General features: G+C 39.4%; 1 protein-coding gene across 2 annotated transcripts in view; it reads left to right on the top strand.

Annotated features, from left to right (window-relative positions):
• Positions 1-23,677, top strand: part of CNTRL (centriolin) — a 92,698-nt gene that overhangs the window by 14,391 nt on the left and 54,630 nt on the right. The window contains exons 8-17 of one of the 2 annotated variants that reach the window (XM_054997646.1): positions 809-1,002; positions 3,059-3,178; positions 6,410-6,632; positions 6,840-6,949; positions 7,433-7,627; positions 14,920-15,073; positions 18,603-18,823; positions 21,500-21,676; positions 22,153-22,287; positions 22,633-22,775. In XM_054997646.1, coding sequence (XP_054853621.1) covers positions 809-1,002; positions 3,059-3,178; positions 6,410-6,632; positions 6,840-6,949; positions 7,433-7,627; positions 14,920-15,073; positions 18,603-18,823; positions 21,500-21,676; positions 22,153-22,287; positions 22,633-22,775 — 1,672 coding nt within the window. Of the gene's footprint in view, positions 1-808; positions 1,003-3,058; positions 3,179-6,409; positions 6,633-6,839; positions 6,950-7,432; positions 7,628-11,543; positions 11,772-14,919; positions 15,074-18,602; positions 18,824-21,499; positions 21,677-22,152; positions 22,288-22,632; positions 22,776-23,677 lie in introns of those variants that run through there. The other variant, XM_054997647.1, reaches the window with a different exon arrangement.

Below are 23,677 nucleotides of genomic sequence, written 5' to 3'. Positions count from 1 at the left end.
GTAGGTGTATATTATTATTTCACTTTTAGGGTGCTGTATCTATGATAAGCATATTTTCTAATTAGTATATACTATCTTTGTACTGTTTCACTTGTATCCTATAAAGACATTGATATTCTTTTCTTCATAGCACTGATTCATTTCAGTAAGGATAAAAAAAATTGAAGTGGATTGTCCCCCAAACCAATAACATTTAGAGTATATACAATGTGATCCTAAGTAGAGTTATACCCTTTCCTAAGTAACTTTGCTTACGATAGCACCGAAGAGCAGTATTGGAACACCCTCATCAGAATCTCAGTGAAGCCTATAGTGGTTGCAGTTGTTAGCCCCAGTTGCTCATAACCAAGGCCCTTATTTAAACCAAACCATCATTTTAAAGAGAGATTTAAAAGTTGTTAATAAACAAAAGGGTAAGCGTTTGAGAACAGTGATTAAGCAGAAGCTTTTAAGCATTTTAAAATTTAATTTAAAATACAGCCATTTAAATTATGTGTTGTCTTGGATTCCTGGTCTTTTATGTTGATTGTTTTAGCAATTAATCAGTCAGATAACAGTAAGAGCCACCCTACAGAACAGCAAAAATAATTGTCTGCAAGGCATATGTCTGTATTTTGGAGCGGTGAGGCTTCATGTTGGTTTCTGCATTCTGTCATTTATCTCCTTTATCCGTGGATATCATGAGTGGAAGATATCAACTTAAAATTAATTAAAGCCCTGAATGTTGCATTTGTTTGGTTCTCTGCCAGCAGTAAAGGAACATACCAGTAGAAGTTTGTATGATTTGCTGGTTTTCTGTATTTTGCAGAAGAGATAGAAAATCTAGAAAAGGACTTGGAAAAAAACATGAAAGAGATGGAAGACCTTAAAAACAAACAGGCTAGTCTGCTTGAACAGCTCCAGCAACAAGATGACCTGAACAAATTGTTAAAACAAAAAAACATGCAACACAAACAGAGCTACAAAGATCTGGAAAGTGAGCTGGAGACAAAAAATGAACTGGTAATGCAATATTTGTTTGTTTTTATTAGAAAGCTGTTGAATTTCAAAATGTGTCTGTGTTGAAGGATTAAATCTCAGTGAAATTGGTGCTGCATTACATGGTAGAGACTGGTATTTAATTTGTTTTGGGGATTATTTAGATAACATTTAAACTGTTGCAATCCCCAAAAATTTAACGATCAGTAGTTGACTTCATATGTAGTTTATCTGGATATAGTCCTTTTATGACAGTCTTTTCTCCCTTGGTATTAAGTGAGAGAGTGCAGGTGTTAACTTGAGAAATATAAATGTTTCTGTTCTTCCTATTCTGGTTAACATTGTTGCTTTTAAATTGTGGGATTCAACTGTTGCTTATTTATAAACGGGAAGCACCATCTGTTTTGTTTGCTGCAACATCATATCGTCCAGTTGTGTTGTGTGGCTATACAGTATTGCTTAAGACTGAGCTCTCACTTCTTAATTAAGATTATTTGCTTTTGGGATTAATGAAAACTAGTTTTAAAGATGAATTAGCAACTATGGTAGTTCTGTAGAACTAGAAATTATCTGTATCAGAAGTTCTTCTGCACAACAACCATTGCAGTGAACAAGAGCTGTGCCAATTTCAATAGGCTTGTGCAAGAAAACCTCCCATTGGATTGTGTCTGTTGTTGCTACAACCCTGAATGAATGAACAGCATGTTTCTCAAAATAGCTTAATTTCCAGAATATCTGACATCCTGTATTTTTCAGCACTGTCTATTCTTGTCCTTTTGGATGACAGATTTTGCTTGCCTTTCTTTCCTTTAGCCAATAGCTCGATTTGTCCCAGTTTCCTTACTGCTGAGCCTTTATTCCACCTTAAAGGTAGTCCTTGTGTGTATAGCTTGACTGCATATATCTTTTTTCATTGTTAGTCCTAGGATTTGATTGCATGGACTTGTTCCAGACACTCTGAGTGAACTTAAAACTGAACTTGTTGTGCAGCTGTTTGCTTGAAACTTTCCTGTTCTGTATTTTATTTGAATTAGAATTTTTGCATGGTGTCAGACTTTTGATTTAGAAATTTAATTATTTTCTTTATTCCAATCTTTCCTTTTTCTACCCTTTTTCCTCTGTCTCTCTTTTCCTCCTTCAGTTCTTTCTTCTGCTACCTACTGGAACCTTGCTGCATGCTCTCCTTCAGGTATCCAACAGGAAAAGCTCTGAGAAAAAGAGAAAACACAGTTCTTTGTTAGCAACTTAAGCGCTAGGGATAGTGACAGGTCCCAGCTGATTAAATTATAAGTGTACTTAGTTTTCCAGATGTATTGGAAGTAAAATTATTTGTAAATATATAGATTTATGTAGGCCCTATGGAGATATAACACTTAACCATGGTATTTTTTCGTGGTTAAGAATTGGCTGTATACCATGATGTGAAACCATGGCTTTTGTTAAGTGAAGTGGTATGTCTACACAAAGCAAGCCATTGTTAAGACAGTTTGCCTGCTTCTTCCAGCCTCTGTCTGGAAGATAATAAGCAGGTCTGGAAGTTCCAATACACACCAGGATGTAGAACAGCTTAGTCCTTCAGTGTAAACTGTGCCCTATCTGCAGGATTTGAGTCCAGTGGTACCTTAAAGATCAACAAGATTTTCAGGGTATAAGCTTTTGAGAATCAAAGCTCTCTTTGTCAGACATCAGTGACTTCACTGTTCATATATGCAATCTTATTAAGATTAAGACAGTAAGGCTGCAACCCTAAGAATACTTTTCTGGGAATAACTCTCATTGAATGAAATTAGATTTCTGAGTAGACCTTAGAATTGCTCCCTAAACTGTTCTTAATTCCAGCTAAGTTTAAGTGTTTCATATTTGGCTGGCAATAGCCTTTGGATATTTGGCATGCATAGATAGACTAGAAAAATGCGACAGATTACAAAGAGTTTTGCAGTTCAATTAGCTCCTGTTAAAAATTAAAATATTTGACTCAAGTAGAATAAAAATGCAGGTGCCCCATCTCATGTAAATACTGCTTGTATACACAATTTGCTTGCAAATCTGACATGTTGTTCTTTCTGATATTTTGTATCAGCTAAAGCAGAAGACAGTGGAATTAACCCGAGCCTGTCAGAAACAGTATGAGTTGGAGCAAGAGCTGGCTTTCTATAAGATTGATGCCAAGTTTGAGCCATTGGGTTATTATCCAGTAGAGGTAATTATTTGCATATGATATTCTTAATTTGTTTCTTGGAGTTCTCTTATTTCTTTCCAGTTATGCTGTTTATGGTAATTTTGTAGATTTTTCTTTAGAAAGTGATTTTTACAAAAGTATGGTGAAAAGAAGAGTTGAAATTCCCAAATACATTTTATATTGTATGTTAGGAGCGCACAAAAAGAGAAGATCTGCAGCAGTACTCAGCTGGAACATTCTTGAGGAATAAAATTATAAGAGGTCTAGTGGATTTTGGTTTAAAACAGTCATATAGTGGTTTCTGTAAGGAGTTTTGCATATGTAATACATCTAATTCTTCCAAAGTACTTTCATTTGTATGTGTCACATGTTGTCAAATCGCAGCTGACTGATGTTAACCCTATGAATTAATGACATCCCAAAGTCCTGTCATTCACAACCTTGTTCAAGTTTTGCAAATGGAAGGCTGTGGCTTCCTTTATTAAATCAATCCATCTCATATTAGATCTTCCTCTTTTCCTACTGCCTTCTCCTAGCATTATTGTCTTTTCCAGTGAGTCTTGTCTTCTCATAATGTGACCAAAGTACAATAGCCTCAGTCATTTTAGCTTCTAGGGAGAATTCAGGCTTGATTTGATTGAGAACTCAATTATTTGTCTTTTTGGCAGTCTATGGAATCAATAAACCTCTTTTCCTTTACCACATTTCAAATGAATCAGTTTTCTTCCTGTCAGTTTTCTTCAACTTTCACATTCATATTTAGTAATGGAAAATACCATAGTATGAATTATCTGAGTCCCCATTAATACTTCCTTGCCCTTCCAAGTCTCAATCTCCTTCTGATTTCTTTGTTGCGGTTCCTCTTTTGTTTGATGATTGAGCCAAGGTATAGAAAATCCTTGGCTCAGTCATCAAACAAAAGGGAAACTGCAACAAAGAAATCAGAAGGAGATTGAGACTTGAGACAATTTCAGATTTCTTCATTGTCAATCTTAAAATTGTGTAATTCCTCAGTAGTCATTACTTTTGTCTTCTTGATGTTCAGCTGTAATCCTGCTTTAGCACTTTCTCTTTTAACCTTCATCAGTAGCCATCACTATTTTATTTCAGTACTGTGGTGTTATCTGCATATCTCAAATTGTTAATGTTCCTTTTGCCAATTTTCACTCCACTTACATCTAAATCTAATCCAGTTTTCCTTATGATATGTTATGCATATAAGTTAAAAAGATAGGGAGATAACATACATCTTTGTCTAATACCTTTGCCAATTGGAAACAATTCTGTTTCCCTATACTCTGTTGTAACAATATCCTCTTGTACAGATTGCCTGTCAAAAGAGTCAAATGTTGCAGCACACCAATTTCTTTTTAAAAAATTTCTTCTACATAGACCTCACAGGAATACACTGGAGCTGCACATGGCAGAGTTATGCTTTTGCACAAATCTCATGAATTGCAGCAGGATCTCTACAGCAAGTTCATTTTGAACTATGCTCTGTTTTTCCAGCCCTAAAAATGAGACCTGTAGTAGAAATCAATAGGAATATATGTATATGGATGGATGGATATTGCACAGTAGCTCCCTTTCTGGATGGACTAATTAAATCCTCTCTAGAGATACTTTTAAAGCAGAGATTTGCTCCTTGATTAAGTCACAAATGTAGGTGTGGTTTGGGGGAGAATAGGATATGAGTTGTTTAAAAAGCAAGAATTTTTAGATTAAAAATCATGGTTGTGCTTTTAATTGCAAATGTGTGATTTTTTTTAATAAGCACTTTCTTTCAGTATTACACTGGTCTCAGTCCTCTTAATCCATAAGCAGGATCAAAAAAGAGTAATTTCAAAATGCATGTCATAATATATAAACTTTGATATCTGATGGCACAATTCTATGCATGTTTATTTGGAAGTAAATCTCCCTATGTTCAGTGGAGCTTACTCTAGAGTTAAGGATGCATAGGATTATGTTCTTAGGGAGCAATCCTAAGCAGATCCACTCAGAAGTAAGTACTATTTTATTTAATAGGACTTACTCCCAGAAAAGTATTTGTAGGATTGCAGCCCTCATTCTGTGATACAGCCTCTACAGAGAAGGATGTGTGTAAAGGATTAGAAATGATTTTAAAAGCTAATTATTCCTGCAGCCACATAATGTAATGATAGGATTTGTGCTCACAACCTGATACTTAAATGTTCTAAGCCTTGGTAGTAACTAAAAGACTTCTGTTGCAATGATGGGAAGAAATGTATTTTCCTAAATTTGAGGATGTATCTGCATTAGTACTTGGATAAAAGGCTATGTAAAACTGCAAAATTAAGTGGACACTGACTTCTGCATTTGAAAGAAACATGAAGAAACGTCCTGTAAAAATGGTTTCCAGAACGAGCAGCGTGACCAACATCCAGTGTTTAGAGTTTTAGGCCCAGGTTTAATTCCCCACTGTGTCATGGAAGACCACTCATTAGGTGACCTTGGGCCAGTCACACACTCTTAGCTCAACCGACCTCACAAGGTTTGTTGTGAGGAAAAAATGGAGGAGAGGAGAATGATGTAATCTGCTTTGGGTCCTCATTTCTGAGAAAGGCGGGGGTATAAATGAAGTAGAATAAATCGTTGTTAAGAAGGCACCCTGCTCTGTTGGACCCAACAAAATCTCATTTTGTATCTTTTTCCTTCTTATGGAATTCCCTCCTCACATCTTTTCAATATTTCTCCCTTTTCCTCCAGTTGCAGTGTCTGACTATGTATGTATTAGTGTATTTATATCCTGCCTTTAAAATGAGTGCTGAAAGCTGTTTTCCAATAATGAAACTCCTACAAAACAGTTAGATAACACTTTTACAGTGCAATCCTATGCCAGCGCTGCAGTCCTAAGAACACTTTCCTGGGAGTAAGCCCCATTGAGTATTTTTCAGTAGAATTCTGAGTAGATCTGCGTAGGATTGCACTGAAAGTTATCCTAGTCTAAGATCATTCCAGTGTGTTTAGGCTGGGGTAACCCTACAGAGGATTGCTCTGTAAAGTACTCAAGTTCTGCTTGATCTTGTATGTAGTCATTTTTGTTCTTGCATGTAGTAACTTAAAAATTCAACCACACAAATCCGCAAAGCAAATTGATACAAGACTAGCTTTAATTTTGAAAGGGTTATTTGAACATATTAAGAATATAATTTTTTTATGTTGTTGAGACCTCATCAAATCTTTTAGTAATCAACTTAAAATCTGGCTGGCTTTATGTTCTGTTTTCAGGATGTTGAACTTGATGATGTGCCAGGTGAAAGTCCTTACATTGGGAAAGCCAGATACAAAAGGAATATGTATGCCGTGGAAGGTTACATCCCCAATAAGGCCCAGAAAATACAAGTGGAAAGACTGGAACAGGAGGAGCAACAAAAAATCCAGCAGTTTAAACTTAATCTTCATCAATCCCTAGATGTACAATTAGAGGAAAAAGAGAAAAAGATTCAAACAGGTAACAAAGCTTGTTGCTTCTTTTCTAGGGCGCTTATTCAAGCATGTGTTTTAATAAAAGATGTAAAAAGCCCGAGAGCATCTTTCTGTATTACTTCTGTGGATTATGGCCACTACTTTTTATCTCAAGAACTCTTCCTTTTTTAACTGTATCATTGGCTCATGTCTGCATTTGTATCTTTCCAAAGTACTATTTTCCTTTTCTCAGCCCAAGAAAGACTGGCTGAATTGCAAGATGAAGTAGCCAGTGCAGAGCAACGTGTTTTAAAAGCGACAGAGGAGCTTAACCAAGTTCAGAATGCTGTGGCTCAGAAAAAGGTATGTATAAATATACCAACAGCAATGTGGAGATAAAGGAAAACAGCTGAAAGGACACAGATGTGCAGTTGTGTGTTAGTTTTGCTTTGCATAACTTTCAAATTTTAAGGATTTTGATTAGTGTTAAATGTTTACATGTAGGTGCTTTGGGATAAATGTTTAGTCAAGATGAGGTGCTTATGCACCATTCTGTAGAAAAATGGGGTTTCAGTTTTCATCCTGTGTTTTCATAGATAATCTTCTTTTTCAGTATAAGGAAGTTATAGCTGACTAACAAAGTAAGTGCAGGATGCACTTTGCTGGAATAAGTCCTGTAGACTGCTGTTGTAACAAGTTCTGATGAAATATGAACAGGATTGAGTGCATGTACTTGAATCTAAACTCATTCAGGCTTATTTGCAGAAGTACTAAAACCAAATTTTGAAGGTTTTGATTTTTGTGTGTGTGTATCTCAGAATAGTTAGATGTGTTTTCTGTATCCAGATGTCAGAAGTGGAAAAGGAATGTCTCCGAGAACAGCTGAGCAACAAGATACGTCTCCTAAATGAGCTGCGAGAAGAAGCTGTGGAGCTAGAGAAACAGATGGAAAAGCAGAGGCAAGAAATGGTCAAAAAAGAGAAGGAGTTAGAAGACTTACAGATTTTTATAGATTCTTTGGATCCTAAAGACCCAAGACACGTAGGTCTCCCAAACTTATGGATGTATAGACATTATTCCATTCATGTTGAAGAAAACTACTTCTGCACTAACCAGTTAGTCTCTCTACACGAGACCTCTTACCCGAGAATGCTCAAGTGAAAGGAGACGCAATGCTAACCGGGAAACATAGGAGTTTAAAAGAGAGAGCGGAAGGCTTCTTCACTTTCACCTCTCTACAAAGAGCTGAAGATTGCTCCTCAGAGGGTTTGTTTATTTCTTCTTTGCCTCCCACAGTGGGAGGTGAAATTAACATAATCTTCACAAACCCTCCAAGGAGGGATCTCCAGCTCTTTGTAGAGAGGGGAAAGTGACATTTCCCTGCTAACATTGCGTCTCCCTTCACTTGAGCATCCTCGTGTAAAAGGGCTGGTGTAGAGAGACTCTTAGAGTCTAGTTATACTCAGTCAGCCTTCTAACTAATCCTCCTAACACTATTACAAACTACTGGTTTTCTATAGAGCCCCACTGTACTATGCTTTCCTCACTTGTAGGAAGCAAGTTTGTGCACTGTGCCTTTCCTATTATCTAAAGCAGCATAAAAAACTACATATTATAACAGTAGAGATTTAATTAGCATATTGCTCCAAGGGAACTTAAAGGCTGCTGGTGGCTTAAGAAGCTTGCCTGTGTTCCCAGAGGTATTGATCTGAGTTTGCTGGTTTCTTTCCTTCACATTGAAATGCTGTTTGCTCATGTTAAATGTACCTATTAACCACTCTTGCAGAGTGGTCAGTATGAACAACTGTATGATGTGATGAACAGCTATATCTATATGAACAGCTGCATGATGTGATGCAATTGAATTGCTGCCAGTTCTCTGGTTTAATGCTTCCCCTCTAAACCAGAGTTTAAAGTACATTTGCAAACTCTGGTTAAGAGAAATTTCGTTAGTGTTAACCAGGGTTGACATCTCTATTATAATTATGGTTTAATATTATGTCACCTATGAAACTGAACTGGAAGTGTGCTACTATTCACTATCATTATTGTTCAGCGGCACACTTTCTATGGGAAGTGCTGCTTTTTCCAAATAGCAGAGCCTGTAGATTGGGGTGGTGGTATTTGCAATGGACGGTATCTTGCTTATGTTAAGAAATAATGTACATTGATAAAAATGTTCTAGACTGCAATCTGGGAAGATACATTTTTGATCTTTGAATGTCTTTGATCTAGTGTTGAAGGCATTGTTACGAGTATGATCTTCTTTCTTTTTCAGTTAGTTTTTGCCTTTGACCCTCTTCTTACACTCTCTGGGTTGATTGCTGCTGCCAAGAATTATATTTCAAAATAGTTAATTTAAATTTCCCTTTTTATAACGTGCCCAAGTGTCAGGCTCCTTCGTGGGACTATGTGGCTCTGAGGATAGGAATGGGATATATAGGAATGACAGATACCCTGGGATAAAACAGTTGTTTTTACAAGAAGCGTATTGGTTTCACTCTAGTACTTAAGCATGATGGTTTCAAAGATAGGTCTCAGTTCTTAAAGTTTTCTCACATAGGCTCAGTCACACAGATAGACATAAACTTTCCCTCTCAGGCTCACACACAGTTTGCCTACTTCAAATGTATCAATTGCTCACTCAAATATACATAGACTTTCTCTCTCAGGAGCACACACAGTTTGCCAGTTTCAAATAGAATGAAAGTGCTCTCACAGACACACACAGTTCAGGCTTCCACACAGGTTGCCTGCTTTGCCCAGACTCAATATTTCTCTCAGAAATATATAGACACCCCCTCATGCTGCACACAGCTTGCCTGCTTTGCCCAGACTGAATGTTCTCTCTCGGCTCAGTAAGTAACTAAAAACTGCAGTTCGCCCACACTCTCAGTCACAAGCCAATCATCTCACTCACTCATCCCTCTCTTTCACCCCCACTTCATCTGTGCCACACCAAGCATTTAAAGACACACACACACACACGCTTAAATCATTACAGGCATGAATATGATATTAAATTGTTCATTCTTTGTTTACGTGATCTATGAAAGAACTTCTGTATAACACCATTTCTGGAGATTCTAAGGTGGCAAACAATGGATAAGAAATATACAATTTGCATTTTAGAGCCCTTTCCTCACATTATTCTTTAAACATACTGAGTCTTGCAAGTTGTAAGACAAACATTATGTGAGAACATTCCAGAAAACCACAATTAATTAAGCGAGCATGAGGGGGCATTTGACTTAATGTCCAACTACTTTTGAAACTCAAGAAGCTTTCGAAAGCCATTTGTAATATAGCATAAAGATCTACCATTCAAATAAAAATAACCAAAATTCTGATGGACAGTTGGACACATCTAAAAAAATGGCTTTATTTGGCTGTTATCACAGTCAGACGGCTGTATTGTCCTCACATGATATTTCAGTCCATCTTCAGACATGGATGTGACTTTCACGTGTGCAACTGTCTTTTATCTTAGGCTTACATAGAAGTAGGAACATATGAAGCTGCCCTTTATCAACTCGGCCTGTTTATCAGTCTAGCCCACTGCTGTCTACTGTGACTAGCAACGGCTGTCTGTGATCTCAGGCAGATGTCCTGCTGCTTTAGGTCCTTTTGATTAAGATCTTTTTAACTGGAGGCACCAGGGATTGAATTGAAACCCTTTTTGTACAGAACATGTGTTCCATCTCTGAGCTTTGGCCTCTTCCGCTCACTGGATTCAATATTAGCCCTCCACCCAGTAAATAAGGATTGCTATCTTAAGTTATTGGCTATTCTAGACAAGTGTATTTGCACCAAGCCTGCTCCCCGGAAAGAGCAGGTACAGTTTGAACCACATCCCAAGTAGAGCCATTGGTTAGTGATTCATTTGCGGGTTTTCACTGGGGAAAGTAAGTTCCGCTTCTTTATGATATTCCATACAATGTCTGTTTCACTTCTTCAGAAGCAGGTCTGCTTTAGGCAGAAGCCTGGAGCTGTATCTGCCAGCTGATCAAATAAAAAATAAGCACCCCAGATCTCCACACCAACAGTAGCAAAATAATTTTTTTTGCTGCTCTTAGAAACTGCTAACAGCACACTGAGTAAATGTTAACAGAATGTTTAACAGAAGTAGAGAGAATGAGTGGCTCACTTTACCTTCTCCCAGCAAGGAACCAATTGTTACAAACACACCCTAAGAGGCAGAACACTGACATTCTATGTAAAACAATGTGGATAGGCCTGTTTCTTAATCTTCTGCCGACCTCTGCTTAAAAGCTGCCTTTTGGCATTTTTTTAAACATGAAAGATAGTAGTTGCTGCATTTATCCCACAGAGAACTCAGCTAATTCCTGTTGACAGAATGGTATCTAAATTGCACATGATTCTTAATCAGGGAGAAACTCTTAAACAAGCGGAAGACAATTTTCTTGCAACTACAGCTGTTATCTGTGTGCACTTAAATTGTGTCAAAGCTGTTTCCACTGCAAGAAGTTTGTATTTACAAGGTCTTGATTTCATTCTAATTTTGAAACAGATGCTAGCAAACTTTAATATAAATCTTAAGAGCTTTATATTGCAAATAAAAAGGTTAATATAGCACTTAATGCTTTTAAATTGTGTGGCTGTGCTTGAGGTATCTTTGTGCCAGAACTGCTTTTGTTTTTCGAAGCCCAGGGGTTTCATTCTAAAAGAACTGCTAAGTCAGCAGTCCAGAAATCCGCCCCTCCAATAATTCTGTTCCATATGTTTGGGGGAGGCTTGCTCAATGAGAGGAAGTGGCTTTCTCCAGAGACCAAGCCCAGCCTCTCAGACAACGGGGCTGCCTGTTAGCAGGCCTTTAGTCTATTGGCTGCCTGCGCTGCTTCCTGTGTTGTGATTTAAAGCAAACAGGACAGAGTCCAGCTAGCTGAGACAAGTAGGGATTGGAGAGCACGTTTCTACTGTGCAGGCGTCACAAAGAAGCTCTCACAGGCAGCTTCTGCAACTTCGCTTGTTTCAAACCACATCCTAAGTGCAACTGTCAAAGAGAGAAGCTGATGTCCACGACAAGACAGGAGGTTAGGGTGGGGAACTATGTTCTGGTTAAGCAACTTTTCTTAGTGCTGCTTTTTTTTTTACAACAAATACCAAATTAGGAATAGGGCTTTCAGCACATGATCTGAGAAGAAGAAAAGACAAAGAAAAACTTGTAAGTGTATCCACTCCCCCCAAACCCTCTTGTGACCTGAACAGCTGCAGTGGAGAGAGCACTGTTGAGCTGTAGCTTCTTTAACATTTAGCTAGTGTTTTGCATTACTGTGAATATTTTAAAAGCTCATTGCTTTAAAAATTTGATTTGACCAGTTTATAATTTTGCTAAAGTCATCTTGTATTGTCTTAATTAATAATAAGCTGGAGAGTTTCATAGCAAGACAGTTTTTGCTGATTGGAGTTTGGGGGGGGCGTAAACATTTTTAAGATTTCTAGAGGGAAAAATAATAAAATACTGCATTTTAAAAAGATCTTCAGTAAGGGCTAAATGTTGGAACACCCCATTACATTTACTGCTGTTATCTATTTAAGGGATTTGTGTTGTGCCTTGTTTTGCTAATAAATGCTGTGTTGGTATGAGTACATAAACAGCCAAATGTAGACAAATACAGAATACCTAAAACCCTGGCTGGAGGTAGTCTACCCTATGAGATCTGACCTCATGGGTTTGATCAAGACTGCCAGTTTCCATCAGATCATCTTTCTCGCTGCAGACCCACCTCATGTCATTCTTCAAGGTCGCATTTTGTGGAGATCTGTAGGAGGGGGATGGCAAAAAATTTCCATTCTACTGTTGGAAAATATAGCCTGACACCAGCCCCATATTTCTAAGTCAGGCTCAAGTTGAGCACTGATAACAGAACATGCCATTTGGAAGTATGTCAGTTTAATTCAGTTATGCTGCCAGCTTAAACACTTTTACTTGTTAGGAGATGCTGCAACCAAATGTGTTTAGTTGATGAGTGGATATTATCATTTGAAATTGTCCGCTGTTAGGGTGAGATTTAAAAAGAAATAATGAACATACTGCTTTGTGTGAAACTGAAATAATTAAATTGTCAGTCTGATTAGGTTATACTTTAGTGCAGAACAACTGGTTTTAAGTGGCTAATTTCTCTTTTAGTGTGGACTGACATGTTATGAGAAGCTTAGGCCTGTCACTGAGAATAACACTCCCAGTGTTGAGTTCTGCCCCTTTGTAATATTTGCCCTATCTCCTGGCATCACTACCCTTGCTCTACATTGTTGGGTATAGCTGGCAAGAAGAACACAACATAATAACAGATGCTGGAATAAGTTTTACTTCATGTTATGGAGAGGGAGGGGGAGAATTTGTAGCTTGCTCTAAACCTGACTTATCAGATCTGTGATGATTTTATTTTGATTTTTTAAAAACAATTTAAAGGTTACATTTGGAGAATTATGGTTGAACAGTGGGCTGCAAATCTAATATTAAGATACTCTGTGTGTGAAACCAGTGCTGACCTGTAGGGGTTGACAATGTTATTCAGACAAGAAAGAGCAATTTAAAAAGTCTTAATGATGTTCATTACTATATACTCTCAGACAATTGATTTATAAAAGATTTGGCAAATGTAAGAACAGTTTCCAGCTTTATGCAGAATTTGATTCGGTTGTGAATCAGGACCCTACTGGTTCGAATCCCACTACTGCCATGAGCTCAGTAGGTGGCCTTGGGTAAGCCACTCCTCTCAGCCCCAGCTTCCCAGCTGTATTGTGGGGATAATAATAACACTAACTTGTTCACTGCTCTGGGTGAGACACTAACCTGTCTAGAGGAGCGGTATATAAGGGCAATTGTTGTTATTATTATTATTACTTCTATATGTGTCAGTTTCCTATATTAGAAGAATTTGAAGAAACCTGAAGGCCAGCTAAGCTCAGCTAGCTTGACCTGTCCATTTATACCTGATTAGCACCAGAAAGACTGTAAAGAATCTGTAGTAAGAATTAGGGATGTGCTCTTCAAAAATGTTCATAATACTTTCAGATCTGGATTTGGCGTAGGGCACTGTTTTTGTTATCCCAGTTCTTTGGAAGTGTTATGACTGGTTCGGGATTTTTTCGAGGTGTTTTGGGGGGCTCCCGAAAATTTGAGACCATTATTTTTGTTATGCACACATACCCCAAGGCAGCAGAAGTGGGTCTGGAAAGAGAGAAAGCCAGCTCTGGACCTACCAAGCCAGCATTGTACCTGCTGGAGGCTTCTTCCTGCTGCTGCTGTCATAGGCAGTGGAGCCTCCACAGCCAGAAAATGGCAGACAAGCTGGTGGGTTCTTGGACTCCTGTGAGGCTTGATTGTCAAAGCAGATGTTTCTTTCCCGCTGGGGACTTTGACTTATTTTTAAAAAAATGGTACTTGAATAGTATTGCATTGATATAACATAGCAATATGTGTACCAGGGTCTCTGAATTTCCAGCATTCATTTTTTTAAAAAAGTAAGTCTCTAGCTCCTTCCATTGCAGAGATATAAAGGAAAAGGTATGTCTCTGCAATGGAAGGCACTAGAGACTTATTTTTTAAAAGGAAAACTTGGAATTCAGAGACCTGGTACACATATTGCTATACTGTTATATTAATACAATGCTATTCAATTGCTGATTTAAATTTTAAAAAAAGTGGGGAGAAAATGGCCTCTGCAACAGCCAAGCCTCATGGGTGGTCAGGAGTTCCGTTCCCCCAACCCACCTGCCGCCATTTTCTGGCTCAGCAGGTGGGCTCTTCTGTCTCTGATGCCAACAGTGGGGAGAAACCTCTAGCAGAAATAATACTGACATGGTGAGTCTGGAACTAGTTCGGTCTTTTCTTTTTTAAAATGTAAAGGGCTATGGGTGGAGGCTAGGCCTACCTGATCATCAGCTGTTAGTCAGCATCTCTCTTCTCAAGGCAATAGCTGTTTCTCAGCCAGCTTCCTCTCTTCCCCTTCCCATTCCTGCACCTTCCTCAAACCTCTAAAACACTCTTGGAATTCTAGGAGATAAATTTTTTTTGCTTCTGCAATTTCTGTCAAGTTTTGCATCATTTTGGGTGTCCCTGAGCCAACCTGATAACGCTTATTTCAGGTATAATTTCAGCTCATTTATATCGAAATCCACACCCCCAAATAGGAATGCTTGCAAGGACAGTAATAGAAGGATTTTTTTTAACTGCCACTCTGAGAAGGTCAGCAGGTCTACTCAGAATCCTGCTGAGGTCTATTCAATGGGACTTACTTCAAGGAAAGTGTTCTTAGGCTTGCACTGTCAGTTATTTAAAAGCATGACCATTTTTCTACAATTTACAGGCTCACATGAAGGCTCAGAGAGTAAGCAAAGAACAGCAACTTGACATGATGAACAAGCATTACAAACAGCTTGAAAGTCGCTTGGATGACATGCTCTCTCGAATTGCAAAGGAAACTGAGGAAATCAGGGACCTGGAGCAACAGCTCACAGATGGTAAAATTAACCTCTTAAAATAGTTTTCTTAGCATCTAGTTTAGAGACTTTGAGTGGCTCTACGCTTGACAAAACAAGTATAACATTTGTCAGTGTGGTTTCTGACTATAGCTGGCAGACACAGTTCAAATTCCTATTCTAACATTTTAGGTGGGAAGCTGTGTTGGTCTGCACTGAAACAGCAGGATTTGAGTCCAGTGGCACCTTAGAGGCCAACAAGATTTTCTGGAGTGTAAGCTTCAGACACGAATAGGAATGGAATTCCCTGAGCCATTATATCCCAGCCAAAGGTGGGTGGAGTGTTAACAGGGGAGGGCATCAGGATGTAAAGGTACAATGCAACTTGGTTAGAGCAGAAATTAGCATCTGTTGTTGTTGTTGTTTCTAAACTGCTCTCCCCGCAAATGGGATCAAAGCGGAATACAACATATATAAAATACATAAATATGTTAATTTAAAATCAGATAAAAACGTCAATAAATATAACTATAAAGTTTCTAAAAGACAGCAGCACACATGTTGCATAACTCAAACAGCAATCCGTGAGGCCAACTATTGGATGTTAACAGAACAGGGGGTAAACCCCCTCCATGACAGGGGGCTGGTTTCACGGCCCACCCACCGCAACCACCATATGCCTGGCAGAACATCTCTGTCTTACAGGCCTGGCAGAAAGATAGCAATTCCTGCTCAGCCCAGGTCTCCACAAACAGAGTTCCATCAGGCAGGAGCCGGGGCCGAGAAAGTAATGAGCTAAGGGTCTTAAGGTAATAAGATAAGGATCTTACGTCTCTGTTCAGACCAGGGAGGAGGGTTGCCATTGTTCTGAATTTGTAAATGAACTCCATTTCAGCAATCTCACGTTGTAATCTCTCCTCAGAATTTCTCTCTTTGAGGACAGCCACTTTTAGGTCAGCAATGGAATGTCCTGGAAGATTAAAATGTTCTCCCACTGGTTTTTGAATGTTGTGATTTCTAATGTCAGAAACAGATCAATGACCACATCTCTGAACTGGACATTTCCATAAGAAATCAATCCAGTTGCCAAGATTTTCTCAGAAGAAAGCAAGCAGTCTACAACTTACAACTCATCTCTCTGAAGAAACAGAATGACAAGAAACTGTCTAGCCTCATGCATACTGCAGGCTGTAGAAACAGCTTCTCCAGCAATATTGTCAACCTCTCACAGCCCATTCTCAGCTCAGCAGAGGAATCTGTTCTTTCATGAGGACTATCCTTATGCCCCACAAAACCTACACAGATGATACAATTCTGTGGTGACTTGAAGGCTTTTTTCACCATCTGCGTCTGAAGGAGTGCCTCAGTCAAGCTCCATAAGAGAACATAGATAGACAGGCAGCATCTTCACAACACAACTCACAATCTATTGCTGAACAACTGCTATCTCTCCAACCTTCCCATGGATAACACACTGACCACCAATTGCCACCCACCTAACAGTAAAGGAAGAAATACTCTACATGGACACCCCTGACAGTCACAACACCACATTAGATCTCTATATGGAATGCTTTAGCCACAAGACATTCTGTTGCTGACCTAAAAGTGACCGTCCTCAAAAAGAAAAACTTCAAAGGGAGATTACAATGTGAGATTACTGACATCAAGTTCATTCACAAATTCAGAACAATTCACCCCCGCCCTGCCTCCCAGGGCTGAACAGAGATTTAGTATCCTTATCTCACTACAGATGCTTAATTTCTGTTCTAATCAAGTTGCATTATCCTTTACATCCTGATGCCCTCCCTTGTAACATCCTACCCACCTTTGGCTGCGATGTAAAGGCTCAGGGATCTCCATTCCTATTTGTGTCTGAAGGAGGGAGCTCAGACTTTTGAATGCTTACACGCTGGAAAATCTTGTTTGTCTGGATTCAAATTTTGCAATTCTAATGTGGAACCCAGTAGTTTCACCTCATGCCAAATTTCTCTCTTAGGACCAAAGAACATGTTACAAATTACATGAGCTCATCATGGGGACTAGCAGCCCTGAGATCCTAGTGGCAACTCCATTTATAAGCACTGCAAGGGGCCCCTCCTCCTGCTCCACGGTCCTGATCAGAATGGGGCCCCTGCAGTGCTTATAAATGGAGTTGCCACCAGAACTCATAGCTGCAGTGTGACTGCTAGTCCCTGTGGCTAACTCAGGTAACTCATAACATTGAGTTTGGCTCTTAGTGCCACCTACCTCAAAGGGTTGTTTAGAATTTTAAAAAACATTACTGCTTGTGCAGCAGCATTACATGCCATATATTGCAGTTTCCAGGCACATGTGCATATGTGCAGAAAGATGCAGGTGTGCTGGGCATTATCTGTATTTGAAACAGGAATTGCTTGTATAATACATGGTTCATCTGGGTTTGCTGCTTAAGATGCAGAATTGTTCATGGTCATTGGATCACAGTTGCTGAACTCTTTGTTGTGAATAAGGACTTAGCTGTAAGTATATTAGGTAGCAATGGCTAGCAGTTAGATAGAACTTGGAGCAACAGGCCAAGTCCCTTACTCCATCCCCTTAATCACAGTTGAAAGCATAGTTATATTGGTAAATTCTGAAAGCCCCAAAGCAATATGTTGCCTGCCATGAGAGGCAAGGGCAAATAGTAGGAAAGTTTTTTGTGGCATTAGCAATGAGTGTTTGATTGCCTCCTCAATCTGCAGAGATCATCTTTTAGGAAACCTTGCATATCTATTTATAGGCTATCCTATCCTTTGGACAGAATACTGGCCACAATTGTTTCTCCAAACATTGCAACACCAGGCTTCTCTCTGAATTTGCTACAGTGGTATAGATGAAGAGGGAGTCAGCTGGCATTTGTTCTCTGGGGTTGAATGGTGCTTACCACTGTTATATAGTCAAGTTGAATTTTTGTATCCTGGAGTAACTCTCTATTTGTAGCAAAAGTGGAGATCTTCTTGTCTTGCTTGGTTTTCAGATTAATAGTTATACAGAGATATTCCTTATTTTAGGAAGTAGTGGATGGTTAGTGTTATGAAGAGGGAAGATATGACCTAGAGAGTAAGAAAAATAATGCGGTTATGAATAACTTTCTGTCTTTGTTGCTGAAATCTGTGGGTAATTACTGGCCAGGTTTGGAAAGAGAAATACACTTTCTGAAAAACAATTTTTGAGTAATCCAGTTCTTAGTTAACCATTATTAAAATTTGTTGAATTATTTTTTTCCTCACATTGCTGTGCTGTTGATCACAGAAAGCTATATGCCTAACTGGAGATATGGGTTGTTGTTTTTTCTTTCAGATTTCAGAATACATAATTTGTATAATGCAAAAATCACAATATAAATCTTACTTATAAATGCAAAAAATACTTTATCAGATATTGACATCAATGGCTTCTTTCCTCCACTTATGTTTTAAGATCACCATCAGTGGTGTTATCTCTACTTTAAACATTGGGTGGGGGGTGCGCCCTTATTCTTGTCCCCCTTGACCAACTTAATAGTTGAAATACTTCTCTCCCCCCAATTCATTCTTGTGTTTGCTTGCAGGCCAAATTGCAGCAAATGATGCACTGAAGAGAGACTTGGAAGGAATTATCACTGGGCTGCAGGAATATCTAGAGAGCGTCAAGGGTCAGGCCAAACAGACCAGCGAAGAATGTAGGGAGTTGCGGAAAGATAAAGAAGCATTGCTGCAAAAGCTGGAAGAGCTGGAGGGTGAGAAAAGTCAGCTGGAAATAATTGCCATGGATACAGAAAATCTAAGAAAAGTAAGATGTAAGAACAGCTGTATCTCCCAATGTCAAAGAATTAATAATTCTGAAGACAAACTACTCTCAAAGCTCTCCTCTTGAACTTTGAACAGGGCCATTCAGTTAAAGACCAGTTTTAGGTTTACAGTGTGAATAAATGGTAGGCATCTTAAAGCCATTGCTTATCCAACTTTGTATTTTGGACGGACGAGATACTTTTGTAAGTGAGCAGAAGAGCTTAGACTTTTACCTTGCCTGTTCTTTTTTTCTCTGTAACTACTCCCCACACCAGCTACCTTTCCCTAATTGATCAGCAAACATATCTCTGAATCCCATCTTGCAGGGAAAGAAGCGAGTGGTGGAAGATTGAGCACCCTTTCTGCTAACTACTTGCCACCTGTTGCCACCACTACTTGCCACCACTACTTGCCACCTTGCTACTGTTGCTGCTGCTTTGCTGCTAGGCCGCAGACACGGGATTGTTGTTATAAATCTAGACTGTATTCACATTGGATTGATGATGGTGTCAGTCTGTTGTGATAGCAGTGGGAAAGTATTATCAATAACAAAATAATAACATTCAGTTTATATACTGCTCTTCAGGACAACTTAATGCCCACTCAGAGCGGTTTACAAAGTATGTCATTATTATCCCCACAACAATCACCCTGGGAGGTGGGTTGGGCTGAGAGAGCTCTGGAAGAGCTGTGACTGACCCAAAGTCACCCAGCTGGCTTCAAGTGGAGGAGTGGGGAATCAAACCCGGCTCTCCAGATTAGAGTTCTGCTGCTCTTAACCACTACACCAAATTGATTCTCAAGTAGGAAAAAAGAAAAGTGCCAGATCTTTGGATCACAGTTCCAGTTATTACTCAAATATGCAGTCTCCTAATTAGTTGAGAGAATTAGTTTAAAGGAGACAAAGTGAGAGGAGGTAACTGGGATTCTCCACCTATGTTTACAGGGATTATTCCCTTAAGAGAGCTCTTGAAATAAACCAGCCAGATGTTCAACTGGAAAGGCATTTTATTAAAAGAGAAATAAAAGTACAAATGTACAAAATTCACATCCAGCACACATACAAGGTTAACTAAGAGGAAATCAAGGAGGAACTTGGAAGAAAGCAGTTTTAGGGAAAGCTATAGTTAATAGTTTTGAAGATAGAGGTCCATAGAGGCAGCAGCAAAACAACCAGTGTTTCATGGAGAAGAAGCAGTGGCTTGCAAGCCCAGATATAGGGCAAAATGCTCCCTGAGGTAAGCTGACATCTTTGCCCCCAAAACAATGACTTAATAGGTTTTCCAGAGATGGAGAATGAGTTGGGAGAGGCTTAATGCGTCTACCTGAGGTGAACTATATGTGCAAATGATGCTTGATGTCCTTTTGAGTACTGGATGGGAAAGGCTACCAAGTTTGGTGAATAATCAGGGTAAATGCGTAAGGGGAAGTAAGGCAGGGCGTGGATGAGATTAGTCAGGAGTTTCTTGGGAAACCTCATGCATCTCTCTGGGACATGGAGGGGATCTATAGGCAGCCAGCCACTCTGATTCTCCTAAAATATTTTCCAGGCTCCTTCCTGGCTGGCATCCATTTTGTTTTATTTCAGGCCAGGAAGTGTCTTGCACTTATGCTATATGCAGGGCTCATTTTGAGGGGGAACGCACCGGAACGCTGTTCCGGAAGCTCTTGAATCCGTGATTCCTTCCTCCTTCGGTCCTGCAGGCTCTGCAGAAGATGCTTAGCTGCTTTGAGTTCATTCTGCTTTTTTCGCATTCCTCTGTGAGAGAGAGTGAGAGAGCCAGCTGGGGCCTGGCAGGGCTCTGCAGAGGAGGGTAAGCCGCGCTGCGTTCATTCTGCTTTTTGCATGAGAGGGGGAGAGAGAGTGTGTAAGCTGAGCTGCTGTGGTCGCCTTTGCAGAGGAGGCTTTAGCTGCTTTGAGTGAGTTCATTCTGCTGTTTTCATTCCTGAGAGAGATGAAGAGAACTGTGATTCTCGAAATCTTATGCTACAGTAAAGTTGGTTAGTCTTAAAGGTGCTACTGGACTCTTTTCTGTTTTGCTACTACAGACTAACATGGCTAACTCCTCCGGATCTATGTGTATGTGTGTGCTGCTTTGAGTTCATTCTGTTTTATTTTTGTTAGGGGATTGACATTGGTATGGTTCCCACAGCTTTTGAAAGCAGATTGGTTCTGTGTTAGTTAAATATATCAGTCATGGTTATTTATATTAGTTAATCGTTAATTGTAGCGTTGTTGATTTTATAATAAAACCATTTAACATCTTGACTATTTTCTTTGTGCTTTGGAAGCAATTTTTCTCCAGGTAGGCTTGCCAGCTCTGAGTTGGGAAATACCTGGAGACTTTTGGGGTGGAGCCTGAGGGGTAGGTGTTGCCTTCTGACACACTTCCTGTGATGTCAGAGGGTGTGGCATATGCAAATCAGTTCTGCCAATGACACTTCCTGTGATGTCAAGGGGCGTAGCATATGCTAATGAGTTATGCTAATGAGTTCCTGCAGCTCTTTTTCTACGAAATGACCCCTGGCTATATGAGGAAGGATGTTTATGATTTCATACCTATAAACTGCCCCTCATTATCAGGAGGGGTCCGACTGCAAACACTGTCCAGTAGTAAAGCATGCCACTGCTGTTGAACAGAGGATTTATCAGACATTTGAACTTGTCTGATTTCAGGAAATTGCAGATCTTGAGCAAGCACTCCAAGAACAACGAGAACTAAATGAGTCCCTGCAGGAGGCCCAAGGTGAATTAAGTGCTTATGAGGCTGAACTGGAGGCAGAGATGAAGGCCCGAGATGCTGAAGCCATTCAACATAAAGAAGAGTTGGAGAGGCTGAAAAAGCTTAGTCAGGTATGTAAAAAGTCATGAAGAAAGATGTCTCCTTTCCTTACACCTTTTGTTCAGGCACGTAGCTTTTAATTAGGGCTGCCAGGCCTCCCTCTGAATTTTTTTTTAAAAAGGAAGTTGGTATCCTGTGCACTATGATGTCACTTCCAGGGAAAACCATAAAGTATCCTAGAGGTACCCTGCCATCACTTCTAGGTTTTCCCCAGAAGTGGCACCCTAGCACACGGGGCACTGTCCCCCCACCCCCCATGTCCCCATCCCTAGAGCTCCTGCTGGTTGCCAGGCTCAGAAGTCAGGAGAAGTGGCAAAAGTCAGGTGAAGTCCCTTCATCAAAGGCTGTTCATGTTTTCCTCAGAAGAAGGAACTGTTCTTGGAAACCAGTGTGCTACCCATTGTTCTCTTGAGTTTTCTTGCAGAAGACAGTAGAACTATTCTTTTCACTTTTTAAAAACATGAATATTTTTCTTTTGGGGGAGAAGCTGGAACACTCTGCTCTCCAAGATGAACTTAGCAAAGAAAGACAAGCCTTGGAAAATGCCCTGGCCAAAGCACAATTATTGGAAGAGAAGGAACAGGAAAATAACGAGTTGCTTTCCCAACTCAAACAGCTGCAGGTGGAGTATTTGTTTGTTTTTCTGTTGGTTTCTGAATTGGCATATGTGGCACTTTAATATAACTCCGTAGTTGTTTCCTTCAGTGAAGGTCAGTCATGTTTCTGTGTTGTCGAGTGGGGGCTGAATGTGAGAGGGTTCAGCCAGAATTATGAAACTGAAATTTTGTATTGATGGTCTGCTGTAGCAACTGTGCTTGTAGCTCCACCAGAAAACTAATTCTGGAGAAGGTGCAGTAAAATAGCAATGTTATATTGATACCAGTCTTTGATACATTTTTATACAATCATGGCAAGAAGGAAAAATACTGGAAACTAGAAACAGAGCTCTCAAACTTGTTTATTTCAGAAGAACAATAACTTTTTGAAACAGCAAGTTAAAGATACTCAAAATCAATTGAATCATGCGGTTAACAACTTAATTCGTCCTGAAGAAGTCTCTGCTCGTGTGAATGAACTGAAAAGAAAGCTACAGACTGGAGCAGAAATTAGGTAAGCAAAATCCTAATGAAGGGGCTGGTCTGATGCGCCATCTTCACCCAAAAGCAGCATTTCTGGTCTTACTGAGAAGATGGTGTGATGCAGTGGCTTTTGTAAGCTGCAAGCCACGTATACCTTTGTTCAAATCTTACCTACTCTGCTATATCACAGTAATAATTCTGGCCCATACAGGGTTAATAACCTTAAGGTTATTCTGAGAATGAATGCAAAATGCTAAAAATTCTCAAAAAAATGCTGTTTTAAGTTGTTACTCTTATAGTTATATATGTGAAGCCTTTGAGAACTTGGGGAAAGTGTTATGTAAATACATTGCCTTTCTTCACCCTAAAAGAGTCTGTGTTACTTTTGATTTTTCTTCTTCTCAAGCATTCTCATTAGGCGGTGGCATTTACTAGCTGGTTTCCATGTTCCCTTACATGAAGCTAGTATACTATATTAAACTGAAATGTCTGTGTCTGAAAAACAGTGGCTTTGTCTTCTTTAATGTGGAAGGCAAGAGGTGCTTTCTTGTGGGGCAAATGCCAAATGTATATTGGCAGGAGATCTCTCAGATTGTAGGTATATGCAGGAATGAGGACAGATTTCTGTATCTGAAGTTCCTTAGCAGATGAATTTCCTGACCTTGCAGTATATTGAAAGGTGAATTCAGAAGCTAATTTGTTGACAAGATTCTGTCCCTTGTCTAGCCTTCTCTCTGAAGGTCATGGAAATGAATAACCATCTAATTATTTAGAAGTGGCCTTGACATGGATCTCAGTTTGTTTCCAAAAGCAGCTTTGTGTGCACTGTTAATTGCACAGTTCATAACTAACTGGAAAGTACAGGAAGTAACAATGCAAAAGAAAAAGTAAGAGACAAAAATGGGTACAAAGTGTGGCATTGTGTTGTGTAAT

This window comes from Eublepharis macularius, chromosome 14 (assembly GCF_028583425.1).
Source record: "Eublepharis macularius isolate TG4126 chromosome 14, MPM_Emac_v1.0, whole genome shotgun sequence".
Lineage (NCBI taxonomy): Eukaryota > Metazoa > Chordata > Lepidosauria > Squamata > Eublepharidae > Eublepharis > Eublepharis macularius.
The sequence above is the reverse complement of the archived record's forward strand: the minus strand, read 5'-3'. Positions and strand labels throughout refer to the sequence as shown.